Source organism: Phytophthora cinnamomi (genome assembly GCF_018691715.1).
Source record: "Phytophthora cinnamomi strain GKB4 chromosome Unknown Contig53, whole genome shotgun sequence".
Lineage (NCBI taxonomy): Eukaryota > Oomycota > Peronosporomycetes > Peronosporales > Peronosporaceae > Phytophthora > Phytophthora cinnamomi.
This window is the reverse complement of record NW_027150986.1, coordinates 1,836,829-1,850,730: the sequence shown is the minus strand read 5'-3', so window position 1 is coordinate 1,850,730 and position 13,902 is coordinate 1,836,829. Positions and strand designations below refer to the sequence as shown.

At 49.5% G+C, this 13,902-nt stretch overlaps 1 protein-coding gene across 1 annotated transcript; it reads left to right on the top strand.

Moving 5' to 3' along the window:
• Nucleotides 1-305: 305 nt before the first annotated feature.
• IUM83_00530 (uncharacterized protein) lies at nucleotides 306-13,902 on the top strand (the record flags this gene model as incomplete). The annotated part of the gene is made up of 3 exons (XM_067924306.1): nucleotides 306-484; nucleotides 13,788-13,811; nucleotides 13,881-13,902. 3 exons carry the CDS (start codon nucleotides 306-308, stop codon nucleotides 13,900-13,902), a joined length of 225 nt encoding a protein of 74 aa, XP_067789440.1.

Genomic DNA, 13,902 nt, shown 5'->3' with positions numbered 1-13,902 from the left:
GTAATTTTAGCACTGAACTTTCATCTAAGAACGTGAGGCAGAGAGAGAGTACCAACTATTAGTGCGATGATGATATGAAGTAAAGGAGGCGGAGCCGTCCGAGGACGAAGTCCGTGGACGATTTCCGCTTTTGCTTCAGACTGAGCACGTGATGAAAATAAGTATAGGATTTGAAGAATAAAGAATAACACTATTACTGTGGATTTTAATTAGTAGTTTTGAGAGTCCATTCAAACCTTTCAAGTAAGATGGACAAACTAAAACTGAGTGTTGCCGACAATCAGTCGTTCCGCGGTAGGGAGATCATGTTCGTGGGGTGCAAGGACAAGTTCAAGGCCCGCCTGATGGCGAAGAGCGATGCGCTGGTTGTCACCGAGCTGCAAGCCTGTAGACAGGAGCCGGTGGCACGCTTTGAAGATGCGCTGGTGCGGGCACCGGTTCTACCCGAGCTGAAGCCGGACGCCACAGATGCAGAGAAGGGCACGTACGTGTCTTCATCGGGCAGCAGTCGCCGTACATCAAGGATTTGCTGAACTAGACGCTTCCGTCTGGAACAATCAACGAGCACCTGATGCAACGGCCGGTGCATGTGGTCTGGAGCTCGATTGAAAAGCGTTCCGGGCTCAACACCGCGTCAGGCGTGGTAGAGCTGGAGCCGAAGTTCGAGGGCTATGTCAACTCCGACTTCGAGAGCGCGACACACCTCTTCCAGCAGCTGAAGTCTGCTAGAGAGATGAGCAGCTGTGACGCGTTGGGCACCAGGTTGATCTCGCAGCATTTGATGCTCGTCAAGGAGCTAGCCGTTCTGCCCGGGCATCTGTGGGCTTTAGCTACCATCACGTATCAAGAGCCGGGCCGAGATTGCAGCTCTGAGGAAGGGCATTCACATCAACTGCCAAGTCGATGGCTAGTGTCTTGGGCAAAAGAAAGGCCCGAGCGGTGCCGGGTCGAGATGACCGCCACAATTTGGGCTGGCGCAGATGCTACTACTGTATGGGCGAGTTGAACGACCACACAACAAGGTGGATTGTCCCAAGGTGAAGTTCGACCGTAGTACCAAGGTGCCGGTGTACCGTACGAATATCTTGAAGCCGGCCTACAAAACCGAGCGTGGGATAAACGGTACCGCACAAAAGGGACAGTCCAAGGGCGAACTGCATGGAAAGGCGAAGCTCAAGGCGAAGAAGTAAACTCCACCGGCGGCTGTTCGGCAGTATGTAGCGGCTGAAGCGGTACAAGGAGACCCGCCGGCAATTCTACGGTCTCCATGAGCCCTCCAAGATTGATACCGACTCCGTTGACGCCTGGCTCTAGCGGGATGCTGGAGATCGAACCTATGGATACAGACGAGTTCATGAGCGGGTTTGATATCGGCACGAATACGGGACGCATTGAAGCGGCCAAAAAGCTTTCGGCGCAGCTGAAACAGATAGCTTCGAGGCCAAGGTGCGATCTGACTATCCTTCCTTAGTTGACTGTGGCAAGTCGCTAACAAAAGATTCGTGGGTGCTGGACTCACCATGCGGATGCGGCCTGACCACTGATGAGTCCAAGTTCGTAGAAAAACGGACCGATTCTGGATACATGTTTACTTTTCTAAACATACGAATACGCACGTTGGAACCGTCAAACTGTATTTTCGTGGCCTGCAATGGGTCCGACGATTTCTTCTTGAGATCATAGCACTTGTTCCACATGCAACGTCAAATGTTCTGCGTGAATACTGGCTTAAGAAGGGTGGGTACCAACATTTGGGATCTCAGACGGGGGGGTACAAATATGTACTTATGAGAACAGTTTAGTGTTTGTAGCTCGCGCAATTAATGGAGCATATTACTTACAGCTCCAAACAGTGAGAGATAGACAATTGCTGGCTAATGCGGTCTAGCAGAGGCCTAGCCTTGCCTGGAACCGATACACATTAGAGCGCACTTCAGGAATGGCATGTAAAACTTGGGCATATCAACAAAGAAATACTAATTGTCATGCTTAGCAAGAAGTTGGCAGCAGGTATGCCTACACTACCGTCCTTTGAGTTGCGGAAAATCCCATTTTTCTGTTCTACATGCGCTGAAATGAAGAAGAGGGGAATGTCGTATCGTAACACTACATGATCGAGAGACACCCAGTCGATCAGTACGATACACAAGGATATAAACGGCCCCATGCAAACCATGGGAGTGTACAGGAGCATAGTGACGATTCAGTACTTTTTGGACATCATTGACGACACCACATCGTGGCAATGGACATACGTCGTCCCCACCAAGAAAGAGGTGTTTGGGAAAGTCAAAGGGCTCTTACTACAGATAAAACGACTCAGCGGGCTTTCGGAAAGACCAAACCTGCTGTCACAACTCAATCTGCCACACGAGGGCCACCCACAGCTGTGGGAGTGGAATCACCTGCCCGAGCGTCTACCGAGGTAGCGGGGGATAAGTCTACTAGAGGCGAGACTACCCAGTCAGTGGGAATTACCACACGAGCTCAGGCGTCCACCAAGACAGCGAGGGCTACAAATAGGTGCCGACGTGCGGGACTTATGACGGTGCCAGCAACCCAGGACCTGCGACCGCGCCGTGAGACCGAGCAACCAAAGAGGTATCAGGACTACCAATACTTCCCGGCACAAATCGATAAGACCAATGTGAATGATGATGCCCTTTGCACAAGGTGCCTACACCAAAACACCGAAGGGGGCGTTAAGTGTCCCACGCAGAGAGTAGTGGAAACAAGCTCTAGAGCTAGCGTATTACACTTTGATTGAGAATGGGACATGGAGACTCGCACCCTTACCACCTTGACGCAAGGCATTACCCTGCCGCTGGGTACTTTTTTGTGGCAAAATATAACACCTACGGTACAGTCGAGCGGTTCAAGGCACGCCTTGTGGCACAAGGTAACCACCAAGCGTTTGGTGTGGGCTGTGACGAGGTACCCACCAGTGGCGAGATTCGAGTTGCTACGGTGATTGGAACGATACTGGATTGTCGTATTCATAGATGAATGTGTACAGCGTTTCTTAACGGCATCATGGAAGGTGAGCAAATGCGGCAACCGTATGGATTGGTGAAGCGAGGCCATGAGAGCCTAGTTTGTGAACTTCAAAAGAGCATCTATGGCCTGAAGCAAGCCTCTCGCTCTGGCATAGAATCCTTCATACATTCTTGGTGTCGATGGGTTTTGTATGCTACCACAAAGAGTTTTGTATCTATGTACACAAAGTGGGAGATAATTGGCTGATTGTCGTGGTATATGTTGGTGATCTGACAGTCATGTCACGAAACATGGAACTCATCAACTGGTTAATGTCGAGCTGTCAAGTCGGATCAAAATGAAGGGCCTGGGAGATATTTACTATACCCTGAAAGTGGAGGTGGATCGCACTAGAGCCCAGCGAACGATGATGACCTCATAGCACAAATGTATTGTAGAGATGGTCAGCTAATTTAATCTGATCAACAGCACACCACACAAGTTCCTGGACTTATACTCGAGCCAGAAACGGAGCGCAGAGCAGATTGCTGCACAGCCTTTTCACTACAGAGGCATTATTGGATCAGCCAATATTTGATCCGTGGGACAAGACCGGGTATTGTTAACGCAGTAAGGAAGCTGAGCAAGTTTATTTCTTGCAACCGCACACACTGGGAAGCGGCTGGGTGGGTACTCAAATACTTGAAATGGACGTCGACGTACGGTCAGTTACTCGATGGGAAAATGAGCGACATGACTTACGAAGTGTACATAGTCGCGAGCTTCGCGTGTCAACCAAAAGAACGCAAATTGGTTACCGGCTATGTGATTCAAATGACAGGAACAAGCGTATCCTGGTGCAGTAGCAAACAGGGAAGCGTATCGCTCTCGACTGCTGAAGCAGAACTTTTCGCACTCTGCGAAGGAGCAAAGGGAAGTCAGTGGTTGTGGCATCTGCTTGGGGAAATGGGACTCCCGCAAAAGGAACCAGTGCAGGCTTGGTGCTTTACCAACGCAGCCATTAGCATCCTGGGAATCATACAATACAATTACTGTGAGCTTTAACCAGTAGTTTTGAGGGTTCATTCAAACACGCATGATGTGGACCATTCCCCCACTGATCCTGGGATGGGTGACGAGAAAAAAGGGGGAAAGAAAATATACGCCAGTGTCATGTCGCAGAATCTTTTAACCTACCCCCTCAGTTGGGCGCAATACTCGCTCGCATTTTACCGTAATAAACAGGTCCAACGCGATAAACGGTTTCAGTACGACAACAGAATATGTGAGGGTAACACATCCTCCTTCAAGATATTTTCATATTTTAGATCCAATTAGCATGCATAGTGTTGAATGAGGAGGCGCGCAGCGCGCGCCCCGCTCGTAGAATGGCTGCAGGCAACGCCTGTCTGCCAGTCGAGTAATTGAATAATGAAAGAAAAACCTCGTTAAGTTGTTAATGTTTATATTAGCAAGTACGAGAGGAAAATGTTCAGATCGCCAGCTGCGATCTGGATAATACAGGCAGAGAGCTGCCTGCCATCCATAGTGTGATGACGACAAGAGGCCGAGGAGTGAGCTGTCGAGGACGCAGTCCGAAAACGAGCTCACTTCCTCTTTTGCCTCCAGGTACCGAGCACGGACCTAGAGTAGTAGGCATAGGAATACGAGGTTAAGAGTAATATATTGTTGAGAGTTACCTACAGTATTCTGTTCATTTTAACATTTCAAGTAACATGAGCAAGCCCCAAGTTGACAAGAGTTCGGTCGACTCGCTGCGTTTCAGCGGAAAGCCTCTGCACTTTGCATCATGGAAGAGCAATCTGGCCATCCACCTCAAGGCGTTAAGCGAGCAACGCGCGCTCGAGGAGCTGCAGCACAAGCGTGCAAAGCCCCTGACTCGGTTCGAGGATTTGCTCGAGATCCAGCTGGTAATGCCGCCGCGTCCTCCTGCAGAGGATAAAGACGCGGCATGGCAGCACGATTTGCACGAGACGATGCTGAGTCAGCAGTCGTCGTACATCAAGCGGCTGCTGTGCGAGACGCTGCCGGGCGATTTCAAGGGAATCGCGACCAAGCGCATCGACGAACCTGTCCATGTAATTTGGCGGCTCGTTGAAAAACAGTACAGCCTCAGCAACGCGGCAGGCGTCGTCGGGCTGGTTCGGCAGTTCATGGAGATGGTGAACACCGACTTCAAGAGCGTGGGACAGCTCTTTCAAGATCTCAACAGTGTGCGTAGCCAAGTCAACGTGAACGCGCACGAGGCTCTGCACAGCCACATGTTGACCTCCCAGCTTATGCTGGTGATGGTGCTCGGAGTGCTTCCGAGGCACATGTGGGGCTCTTCGGTTGAGCTGACCCAGGATGGGTTTACGCTCGAGAAGGTGAGCGACAGGCTCAATGCCATCTTCGGCGCCAAGAGCAAGAGCGAGATCTGGGCTCTGGCCAGCGGAAAGGCGATCAACCATGTCAATGCGGCTCCTGCAAATCCGGAGGGGCCTGTGCTTGGCAAGCGCAAGGCCGTAGACGAGCCGATGCGCGATTTGCACTTCAACATTGGTGCAATGAAGTGCCACTACTGTGGTGGTGAGTACAACAAAATGAACAATGTTGGGCCACACAAGATGATCAACTGCCCCAAGCGTGAACTTGACAAGGCAGCTGGCGTGCACCGCCGGAACATCTGGTCAAGGCCAAGCCGCCAGGCTCGCAAGGAAGTCCACGAGCCAACGCCCAAGATGAGGGCCGTGACGCCGGGAAAGGGCACGCTGCCCTTCAGCGACGAAGACGAGCCAATGGATACCGTCGTCAACGCAGTGAATGCTGACGCCACGGGCAAGGCTCAAGCCGCGGGTAAGGAACCGGACGGCGACGTGGACATGGAAGAGCAGCCAGGCAAGGACAGCAATCAAGAGATTGCTGAGACGACGACGTCCTTCGCCGGTATGCTGACTGAGCTCGAGAAAAAGGTGCAAAGTTTATATCCATTTCTGTTAGATGATGAAATGTATCTAACCACAAATTCTTGGGTACTTGACTCAGGGTGCGGGCATGGCCTAATCAACGAGACAGCGCGGTTTGTGCGGAAGGGGCCCAACACCCAGTACATGTTTACATTTGCACAGGGCTCTAAGCATTCAAATACACATATTGGTACAATAAAGTTGTATTTGCATGGTCCACGAGGAATTAGACTTTTCTGTTCGAAAATATTGCGTTAGTACCGGACGCTACCTCAATCATTCTCAGCGAGTTCTGGCTCAGGCGCGGTGGGTACCAAATTTTGGGATCCTTAACTGGCGAGTACAAATTTGTACTTTTCAAAAACGAATTAGTTTTTGTTGCGAAAGCTATCAACGGGGCGTATTATATTCAAAATAAAACGCTGCACGAAAGACAACTGCTGTGTAACGCAGTGAAGCAAGGGCCTTGTAAGCCGCTAGCTCACCTTAATAACAAAAGGTTTGAGCGCACACTGCAAGAATGGCATGTCAAACTAGGTCACCTCAATAAAGAGGCAGTTATTGCGATGCTAAGCGCAAAGTTAGTGGCTGGAATGCCAAAATTACCCGCGTCAGGTCTAAGAAAAATTCCGTTCTTCTGCACAACGTGTGCAGAGATGAAGAAACGGAGGATGTCCTACCGGAATGCGAGGGGTTCGAGAGACGAACACCCGATTAGCATCATTCACATGTACACAAACGGCCCCATGAAAACAATTGGGGTGTATGGCAGCTGCGGGAAAATTAAATACTTTCTGAGCATCATTGACGACAACACGTCATGGCGTTGGACTTATGTCCTGCGCAATAAGAAATAAGTATTTGAGAAAGTAGAGGAGCTACTTTTGCAGCTGGAGCGTGAGGGAAAGTTCACGATTCGTCGGATCAGGTCCGATGGAGGAACTGAGTTTGTGAATGCAGCCTTTAAAAGCTTTTGTAAAAGCAAAGGAATTGTATTCCAGACATCGAATGCCTACAGCCCTGAAGAGAATGGTGCTGCAGAGCGAGATCATCAGAGCAAACAGGACAGAGTTCGCTGCGCATTGAAAGACGCTGATATGGCACACAAGTGGTGGCCAGAGGCACTTATGTACATGACGTATGTGCAAAATCGCACACCTATGACGCGGTTGGGAAATAAGACACCGTATGAGATGGTGTATGGGACACCTCCCAACGTGAGCAAGCTACCCGTGTGGGGCTCTGTGTGCTTTGCGCATATCCCTGCCTCCCTGAGAAAGGACAAGAAGCTGTCTGCTCGTGCCGTAAAGTGCCGGTTCCTCGGAATGTCGGAGGAAACGAAGGGTTATCAACTCTGGGACATGTACAAGAACGAGTACATCCAATCACGAGACGTGTTGTTCGATACGACCAATGTAGCCACCATGGTCCAGCGAGCGTTCGGGCAGACTGATGAGGCCCTCACAATTGAATCTGCCGCGCGAGAGTTACCCGCAGCAGAGGGAGCCGATGCACTTGCAACCGAGTCTACGGGAGCAGTGGGAGCTGAAGAACCTGTGGAAGGGTCTACTGGTGCAGTGGAAACAGAAGAACCTGCGCGGGCCAGTAACCCAGCAGTGGGAGCTAAGAAACGCCGACGTGCGGGACTCGTGGATACACCACCAAGGCGCGAGCCCCGCCCACGTCGAGTGGCGAAGAAACCGAAGAGATACTCGGACTATCAGTGCTTCCAGGCAATGTTAGAGCACAACGTTGCGCAAGACATTCTAGAGCACAGAGTGCCTACACCACGATCGCTCAAAGACGCGTTGAGTGGCCCTTATAGAGAGCAGTGGAAACAGGTTCTGGAACTTGAGTACGACTCCTTGATCGAGAATGGGACGTGGAGACTCGTACGACTGCCACCTGGGCGTAAGGCTTTCCCATGTCATTGGGTACTAGTTGTAAAGTAAAACGCTGACGGGACTGTCGAGCGGTTCAAAGCACGCCTCGTAGCACAAGGCAACCACCAGGAGTTTGGGGTAGACTGTGACGAGGTATACGCATCCGTGGCACGATTCGAGTCACTGCGCCTAGTGCTGGCGATTGGAACGATATTGGACTGTCATATCCATCAGATGGATGTCCATACGGCGTTTCTGAACGGCACGATGGACGGAGAGCAAAAGATCTATATGAGGCAACCTCACGGATTTGCGAAGCGAGGCCATGAGCATTTGGTCTGTGAACTTCAAATGAGCATCTATGGCTTGAAGCAAGCCCCACGCATCTGGTATCGAGTTTTACATACCTTTTTGACGTCGATGGGTTTTGCTTGCTGCCACAAAGAGTTTTGCAACTACGTGCAAAAAGTGGTAGAAGAATGGATCATAGTCGTGGTATATGTCGATGATCTGACGATCATGTCGCGAGATATGCGACTCATTAACAGGCTGAAAGCCGAATTGTCAAACCGGTTCAAAATGAAAGACCTGGGCGACATTCATTATATCATCAAGATGGAGGTGCACCGCAATAGAAATCAGCGTGTGATGATGATCTCACAGCGCAAGTACATTGCAGAGCTGATTACAAAGTACAAACTGGGTGAATGCGCGCCAGTAATGACACCACAAGTGCCTGGCCTCGTACTCGAGCCCGATACGAAACTAAGCGCAGAGCAAATTGCTGCGCAGCCCTTTGACTACAGAGGTATTGTTGGCTCACTCCAATATTTGGTCCGTGGCACACGCCCGGATATCGCCAACGCGGTTAGAGAATTAAGCAAATTTCTATCTTGCTACAACCGCACGCATTGGGATGCAACTAGGCGAGTACTCAAATACTTGAAAGGGACGTCAACGGACGGTCTGTTTCTCGGTGGAAAAACGAGAGACGTGACTTACGAAGTGTACACGGACACGAGCTTCGCGTGTCAATCAAAAGAACGTAAATCCGTAACTGGGTATGTGATCCAAATGGCCGGAGCGATTGTGTCATGGTGCGGTAGCAAACAGGGAGGCGTGTCGCTCTCGACTGCTGAAGCTGGACTTATCGCACTAAGTGAGGGAGCCAAGGAAAGTGATTGGTTGTGGCATTTGCTGGGAGAAATGGGATTTCTTCACAAGGTACCAGTGCAGGTATGGTGTGACAGCAACGCTACCATCAGCATTGTGAAAAACCCTGGAAATCACAAAGCAAATAAGCACATTGAGATCCGCTACCTGTTTACGAGGGACCTTGTTGAACTCGGTCGCCTTAAGATAGCCTATTGCTCTACAACAGAGATGACAGCGGATATTCTCACTAAAGTTCTTCCCACAAAACAATTCCTGAAACTAAGAGAGAAACTAGGCGTTCACGAGCTGAAATTGTCCCCTAGTACTTAGTGAGCGTGTTGAATGAGGAGGCGCGCAGCGCGCGCCCCGCTCGTAGAATGGCTGCAGGCAACGCCTGTCTGCCAGTCGAGTAATTGAATAATGAAAGAAAAACCTCGTTAAGTTGTTAATGTTTATATTAGCAAGTACGAGAGGAAAATGTTCAGATCGCCAGCTGCGATCTGGATAATACAGACAGAGAGCTGCCTGCCACCCATAGTGTGATGACGACAAGAGGCCGAGGAGTGAGCTGTCGAGGACGCAGTCCGAAAACGAGCTCACTTCCTCTTTTGCCTCCAGGTACCGAGCACGGACCTAGAGTAGTAGGCATAGGAATAAGAGGTTAAGAGTACTATATTGTTGAGAGTTACGTACAGTATTCTGTTCATTTTAACACATAGTAAAACATTTAATTAACAAACCCACACCGCGTCATTGTTATCTTCGACTTCATCAACAATGGTCATTTCTGGCAGTGGTCGCATGTACGGTTCAATCACGGGGACCAATCGGCAACAGCTTGGCTTTGCAAAAACCGTTTCCGATCGTCTTCACCTTCACCACTTCCCACCCCTTGACTACAAGAAAGGTGAGTATGACACGCCTCTCTGTATCATCGGCGGGGAATGGATGATCGATGTGGTACTTAACGTATAGATCCCTGTAGTTGCAGTGATACCACATAGGTCAGTAACAAATGAAAAATACAGACAACGCAGGAGAACTTACTGAATGTTCTTCTTGAATGATGTCATTACGCTAACGTCCATGGACTGACTCAACCCGATAACTCCCAGAAGAATGTAGTGGACCTGTGTAGCACATTCATCTTCGAGAAGCTACCGGACGCTTGCCATTTTGTGTATCTTGAGACTGTCGAGGAGAATCATCCAGCAGTCATCAAGATTAGGACGCCAGATCTAAACACAAAGTGCAAGCAGTTAGTATCAAAATGTAACGAAGCTGTTAATATAGCACGAATAGAATTGCATATCTTTGCGACCCGCTCTTTTCGTGATGGCGTGGTCACAACATGCCTTTGTCTGCACAGTGCGTTCCAATGTAGGACTTACAAATGTTGGGGCCGTCACGGCGTCTGCAACGTGGTGGCCTGGTACCCTAGCGAAGACGACAAAAGGGGGGAAATTTTGTCCAGTTGGTGATGCACATAAAAATACACTGCTGTGTCCACTATTTTCAGATGAGCCTTGAACAATGTCCACATTCCTTGCTTCATGGTAGTCGATAGTCAATTTGCTGGAGTTGTCCACAAGTACTTGGCCTCGTAGGCCACATGATAGAAAAAAATTCCATCCATTTCAACTGCTACATTCACTGAGTCGGCAAACGCATCCGCAGCATCCTCAAAATAAACAAAGAATAAAAAATAGCATCTTGAACGAGACAAAAACATTAAAATAAAGTTTATCTGCATATCGCTTCTGGTCTTGGTCTCCTTGGGTGTGACACGGCGCACCACCAGTCGGTTTTGCTTAAGAAAACGGGTGTCCAGGTTCGCAGAGATCTGAACTTACGTGTGCGCACGAACTCGGGGTCAAACTTCGCCATCATTAAGATGAGGCATTTGGTCGTAACACACAGCTTGCAGTTCTTTCTCATCTCGACTACGTAGTCTAAAAGTCTACAAAAGCAGTATTGTGTTAAACCAAATAGAAACGCCAAATTTACAAATACGTATACCTCTTCTCTAAATCGGGGTGGCCACGCGCTGCGCCTCGTGTGCGCTTGATTGAAGATAAAACTTGTTGTGTGCCTTCTCGTTGGCGGGAAAGTGGCCTCATGCTTTCTCCATCGGTAGACAGTAGAGCGATAAACACCAAGTTGGACTGCAACCTTCACCACGGGAGCTGTTTTAGAAGTCTTAGCGACTTAAATATTGTACAGTGCAATATTAGACACGACATGTCTGCACAAAATAGCGTAATCTAGCGAAAAATTGACAGTAGCGCTCCTTTAGCTTTGTTCTTGTTTTTGAGCCTCTTCATCGTTCTTGGTGGTAGATGGCCGTGAGAATAGAGGCGGAGGGCTATCGTGATGAACGGAGGCCATCGCAGCAACCTCGTTAAAACTCCTGATGAGTTTTTTTTTGTTGACTTGATTTTGACCGAAAAAGCTGGAGATGGAAATCTGCAGGAAGTTGATGCATCGCTATCTCCATCTTGTTCGCTACTACAGATCGTCTCTAGGTAAAAATAGCCAATCACGTACAACTAACAACGAGTCGCTCCCCTTTCCCCTCCCCCTTCACTTTGTCGTTCGCAGGCAGCAATGCCTCGCTCTGCTTCTTCTTTTGCGATCGGCAAAACTGCCACCGACGCGTGACAACATGGATCAAGCTGGAGCTTCGACGGTTGCACCTTCGCTCCCGCCAACTACACCTTCGCCCGACCAAGATGGTGTTACTCCACTTCAATGTGGTGAAGCAATCATAATATTTTGGATAGGATTTTCAACTACTTTCACGATAGAATATTTGCTACTTCAGAAATCTGTTGAGCAAATGCTACCTGTTACTACTACTGGTAATTTGTTTCTCAGTGTTGAAGTGCGTCTTGGATCGTGGTCGGACAGCAAATGCTGGAAGCACCTTGTAATTAATTCCGCTGGCACTCATTTCATTGGGACATTGGGTATGCGTCGCTTCTCGGGCTTTTAGTGCCGTACGATGAACGCGAGGAAGAGGTTCGCTGTCACCCCTGCAAAACGAATTTAATTTCCTTCGCTCGAGCACAAGAATGGCGGTCGAAAGTACGTTTGGTATTTGGTAGGGCAGATTCAGAATGCCTCAAGGAGCTATGAATCAGGAAACACCGCGCAGTGCAGCACATGTTATTGTAGCGCCTCTTATATTGCACAACCTCATTATTCATTTTCAAAATATAACACGAATGAGTCGTTGTGTGGAGCAACGAGAAGACACCGAAGTCGATATATATGAGCAAGATAGAAGAAGCGGAAGATTGGAATTCTGAAAAGAAACGGTACTGCAGCTCTTATTTGTACCTAACAGTTTAACTGCGGTCGTAGTTAGATGACAGCATTGTAGCTATTGCTAGCCAAATGTAGCAACATAGTGTAAAATACCTGTGTTTAATATTTCAATCATGAGCCTAATCTCTCGCCATTCGGGCCTTCGTTGTTCTACGCCCTTCCGAACTTGAAAGCTTGTCTGGCTTGGTGGCGGCGGCGCATACACACTCTGTGCAAGAGCAACATGTGTGGAATGTGCGTCGAGAGTCAGCACGAAGTCGCCACTACACCTCTGCCCGACCAAAATGGTGTTACTCCACATCAAAACGGATTTTTAAAAAACATGAAAGCAAATATTTTGATTAACAATATATCCCATTACGAACAAAGTCCAAAGTGGCGAAAGCGCAGAGCAAAGTGGAATCACCGGGTGAAGCTCAAGTTCAAGTGCTATACTTCCTGTCTTCCATGCGCTTGGCAGCAGCAACAACGTGCTGGCAATGCAGTGTCATCCTGTTCACGAGGCGCATGTCCATACAGCCGATGCAGCGCTTAGCTGCACGCTCCAGTACCTTCATTCGCGCCGCCGCGACCGTCCCGCGCGGACGCTCCATGACCTGCTCCTTCCTAGATATAACAAGATCGGCCTTGATCTTGACCTTAATGACGCTGAAGCACCCTGTATCAAAGCACCACTACTATTAGCATCATACCACAGTTGAAAAGCAACATAGATATTGGCTCTCGTCAACAACACGCCCGCCTTTCTAATTTGAATATCCAGAACTAAATCTGAACTGTAGTAAACGGGCAGAACTGAAATTGTGTATGAACACTATACGATGTGTCCGCACACAACACATCCAGAGATCGCTCCAAGCCACCCACCAGTGCACGATACGCCCGCTTTTGTGCCAATTTCCGGACAGAGCTATCTTGCGCTATACTATATTTTACTATTCAATGGAAATACACGCCCGTCGAGTCCTGTCCTCCTCACACTCTGGGCCTCACTTTAGCTTTCGCCTCTTCGCCCCCACGCAACCACCAAGCACCAGCCCCCCCTCCATCAGCCCCGCCTCCCACCGTCATGGCCTCCGCGCATCAGTACCACGTGGACAACGAGAGCCTCTTCGCACTCGCAAAGGTGATGGAGGTCACTTGCGTGGAGGCTGATTGCGTGGAGTGGTGCAAGGAGGTGGGGTTGATCGACAAGACCAAGTTCTGCCCACTGTGCAGCATGCCCATGCGGCTCAGCTGCGAGCGCAAGCGTTGGCACTGCTACCGCCGTACGCAGCATGCCACAGGCAAAGAGGTCAGCCTGGGCATGCTGACCAACTCGTTTTTCAGCGAGACTAAGCTAAACCTATGTAGTGCCGTGCGCCTGCTGCTGGCTTGGTGCATGCGACTTGCGCACGGCCAGGCCAGCGAGTTGGCGGACGTCTCCGAGCGTACTGTCCACAACTGGTACGCCTACTGCCGTTCGACGTGCTCCAAGGGGCTACTACGGACTGAGTTTAAGGTAACTTACGCGCAAGTTAAATATTTACATAATGTAGCACTAACCCTAATGGCTACAATATATATGTAGACCGGTGGAGAAGGCCAAGTAG